General features: G+C 41.3%; 1 protein-coding gene across 1 annotated transcript; it reads left to right on the top strand.

The window, feature by feature from the left end:
- Positions 1 to 2,757: 2,757 nt before the first annotated feature.
- Positions 2,758 to 4,162, top strand: Pmar_PMAR024664 (hypothetical protein; the record flags this gene model as incomplete). Its single annotated transcript, XM_002764462.1, has 5 exons — positions 2,758 to 2,761; positions 2,799 to 2,900; positions 3,244 to 3,311; positions 3,600 to 3,722; positions 4,133 to 4,162. The coding sequence occupies 5 exons, from the start codon at positions 2,758 to 2,760 to the stop codon at positions 4,160 to 4,162; spliced, it is 327 nt and encodes a 108-aa protein (XP_002764508.1).
- Positions 4,163 to 4,347: the final 185 nt, after the last annotated feature.

The raw sequence follows: 4,347 nt of genomic DNA, 5'->3' as shown, positions 1-4,347 counted from the left end.
GGAAAATCCTTGTTACTCTGTTGCACATTTGTCGTATATATTCTCTCAACTCGTATATAAACTTCTATAATCAGTGAGGAAAATATTGAGCTCAGCTGAAGAGAGCGAACATTTTTTTTGCAGCACTGCGCTTCTTGTGTAACAGTGTGGGAGAATATGCACACGGTCAATTACATGTGTTGGTGACAATAAGGAAATTCTCATTAGTTTTTTAATACTTCTACTCGTAGTCGTGAGTGAATTTTTGTAACATAGTGGAGTTTCACCCGTGCTGTGAAAAACACTGGTGAAAAACCTATTTCACGACTACTGCAAAGCGCGAATTTCGCGTTTTTCACCGAGTTTCACGCCACTTCACGTAAAAAGGGTGAGATTCCAGCGTGGAATCTCAGGTGAAACATATTTTTCAACACTGACCATCAGTGTTGAAATATATCACTGAGGAAAGCGAACATATATCGTAGATGTTCGCTTTCCTCAGTTGAGTCTAGAAGTTTTCTCACTAGTCATACAAATTCGGGTAGAAGTGTACAAAAATTAATCATAATTTCCCCAAGTTTCCTCAGAATTTCCATATTATTACCAACACCATGTCATTGGAGGTATACAATTTCACCATCGGAGTTATGTTATGACGACTACTACCTCAATCAGCCTTGTTGCTCTCTTCAGCTGAGCTCGGGAGTTCCCTCACTAATTATAGAAGTATATGAATTTCGATAGAATTGTGCAGAAAACAATGAGAATTTCCCAAAATCTCCTCACAATTTTCATATTGTCACCAACACATGTGATGTAGTTGACAATGTGCATATTCCTCCGCACTGGCTACAATCGTCTTAGTGAGATGGTTTTCATGTTATCAGGTTTATGGGATACAGTAGAACTGAGGGAACTTACGTCCAGCGATGAGTCCGAACCGTCATCGTACTTTGACAGGATGTGGAAACGTGGACATCATTCTTCGAGGTGGGTCTCTGGTTGTTCGCGAAATTGTGGGGAAAATGACATTTATCATCGATTAATATGAGTTTTAAGATCGGGGTTGGGAAATATTGTGTGTGTTGGTGACGATATGAAAATTTGAAAAATTTCGGGAAATTTTTGTGAGTTTCTGTCTTGAGCATCTAGGGCTAGTGAGTGAACTCCTGAATTCGGCCGAGGAAAGCAAACATATATATCGGCACTTTAGGAGAGATGGGAACGTTGAGTAATGTTATAGTGGCATCTACTATCGAACATTGGAGTTTCACCCTAGTGATATGAAAAACACTAGTGAGAAACATATTTCACGACTACTACAGGCCGCGAATATCGCGTTTTTCACAAAGCATTACGCCACTTCACGTTGAACGGGTGAAACTCCCTTATGATTCAATGAATGAAAAATTTAATTTGAAGGATAAGAATTGAAAATGAACATGTGTTTAGTATGACCACATCACATGTAGTAGTCCCATGAAATTGAAGGAATCGGTTGAGGTGGTTCAGCGCGATTTGATCGATTGTTCCGCAGGTATTTGCTCACCGCCCAGTGCTGTAAACTAAACTGATACTGATATTCACCTGTTATCAGATCGACAACGTTTCTACTCTGATAAGGGTCTCTGGTGTTTGTCAATGTCAAGGGGAAACTCCATCGAGTTCACGCAGTATTGGAATATGTGTTCGCTCTCCTTAATTGAGCGCAGTAGTTTCCCGCGGAGGACTAGCGCGGAAAAATATGCACATAGTCAACTACATGTGTTGGCGACTATGTGAAAATTATGAGGAAATTTTGGGAAATTCTCGTTGGTTTCTGTACACTTGTACCCGAAATCGTATGTAAACTTCTATAATTAGTGAGGAAAGCGAACAGATATTCCCCCAACACTGGTGACGATCATTCTATATCAATCCTCTATTCACGACATTTGTAGCGAATTGGCAAGAACGGTGCTTCCGTAAGGCCCCTTGTGTGGATTCTCGCATGAAAGATCATATCGAGGATCTACGGGCTCAGTCGTTGCTTGTACCGTTGGAAAATTACGGCAGTGCGGGTGAGTGTGGGGAATTTCAAAATCATCATGGTTGAATGTAGTTATTGAAGTCAGCTCTAAGACGTGTATTTTCTCCACGGGTGAACTTGAGAATTCAGCACGTGTGTGCCAACAGCTCAGCTTAGTTGGACTAGCAAGGAAGTACTTGAGCTCACGAGAAACCGAATTAGTCTTTAGCATCGGAAAAAAACACCGCGTTTTACGGAAAACGCGCGAAAAATTCCGAGTAATCAACGTTTTACCCCATTTGTTTCACGAGCAAGATAGCAGATATATTAATATTAGGTTGGAAACATCCCGAAATGATTGCTTGTGTTTGGCTGAGGAGGAATCTTTTATGGTAGGCACGTTGGAGTCGAGAACATCGCAACGAAGTGACGGGGAAATGGTAGAGTTTTTGAAGAGAAAAGGTGGGCAGCAAATATGTGAAATTGTAGTGAAAAGTATTATTCGCCACAACTCAGCTCACACAGAGCCGTTGAGGACACTTAGTCTTCAATTTAAACTTATAATGAGTATAGTAATCATGAGTAGCACTAGTTGAGGCTGAGATACTAGTTCCATATATACACAAAATAAGACACCAACACAATCTCATCACAAAGTTTCACCTGTGATATGAAAAACACTAGTGGAAAATATATTTCACAATTCACTTCGCGAAAAACGCATGTGAGCAGTAAATAACGCGTAAAGCACGTGATGCGTTTTGCGTGAAATGGGTGAAACTCCAGTAGTGACTGAAATACTCAATTTCAGGGGAGTTGTTGTCGAAGATCGGACTTCTTCGAAAAGAAATTACTTCGCTCGAGCGGTGTCGAGAGGCGTTGGCTACTGCTACGACCGATGCTAGTGTTAATAGTAGGTTGGGATGGACCCGTATTGGAGGAATATATGTTTGCTATACTTCAGCTGAGCTCAGGAGTTTCCTCACTGATTATAGAAATTCACAAAAGAATTCGGGTAGAAGTGCACAGAGAGCAAAAAGAATTTCCTAAGAATTTCAGCACACTGCGAAACTCAACAAAAATACCCCAAACTATTCATATTATCGATTGAGGGAAATATGTTTGATAATAATGGAGTTTCACCCGTGATATGAAAAAAATATTCCACTACTACTGCATATCGCGAATATCGAGTTTTTTACAGAGTGCTACGCCACTTCGCGTTAAACGGGTGAATCTCCAATGTGTTCATTCAGGAACGTTGGTGGCCTTTGAGGACGCCCGTTCCTACACAACACGACAATTTCACGAGTTGAAATCACAGGTAAAACAATGGGGTTTCACCGATAAAGACACTAGTGAAAAACATATTTCACTTCGCGAAAAACGCATGCAAGCAATGAAGAACGCGTAAAACACTAGTGAAATGCTGTGAGTTTTTTTCACATGAAACGGGGTGATCTTGTACTTCGCGATGTATTTTGAATTCACTTTATTTCGCAAAACTCACTCTTTTTCACATGGAGTCTTACGCCATTCCACGTAAAACGGGTGAAACTCCAATGTTCACTCTCTTCATTTTCGATGGTGCGTTTGAGGCTGTTGATGGTAGATCCAGCGAGAGGCTGAGGCGACTGAGCAATTAGCTCAGGGCGATGGCACCTCTGAAGGAAACGTGGACCTCAGGGCTAGGCGTAGTGGTTGCCTTATGCTTATGCACGAATTCAGGAAGCTGGTAAGCGTCTACTTCTGTTAGTATACAGTGCGAAGCAAACAGTTATGCATATCTAGATTTTCGAGGTGGCTTTTTTCAATTCGAGAGTAATACGAATATAGACTATGGAACGCTTCTAAAACGTTGGTGTCAATCGATTCACATTGTTATCATGTTGATATCACTCAAAGTTGACTTTCGAAAATTGAAGGTGTTGAAAAAATGTTACTTTGCATAATAACGGTTTGGTTGTTGTTCACACGGTAGATGATCACACCTGAGTCGCTTCAGTGAGAGTGTGAGCCAGAGAGAGTGTACAATTGAAGAATGATTGTGTGTTCCGATTCGGAAGGGGAGTAATTCGATAAACGAATCAGATTATTCAACTTAGAGAACCTCTCAGGTCGGGCTATTCTATGGTGAAGTCGCAGGATTTCAACAAGACTGGAGACAACGCGTGAAGTCCCAGTTAGCGATAGCGCTGCCCTCTGCGACAGATGAAGAGGTCCGCAGTGTTGGAGGAATATATCTCCGCTTTCCTCACCTGAGCTCAGAGTTTCCTCGATAATTATAGAATTCGGGCAGAAATGTAGAGCAACAGGAAATTTCCAAAGTTTCCGACACATGTAGTTGACCACACTGGAGA

Source organism: Perkinsus marinus, assembly GCF_000006405.1.
Source record: "Perkinsus marinus ATCC 50983 genomic scaffold scf_1104296977064, whole genome shotgun sequence".
Lineage (NCBI taxonomy): Eukaryota > Perkinsozoa > Perkinsida > Perkinsidae > Perkinsus > Perkinsus marinus.
This window is presented reverse-complemented; position numbering and strand designations above follow the sequence as displayed.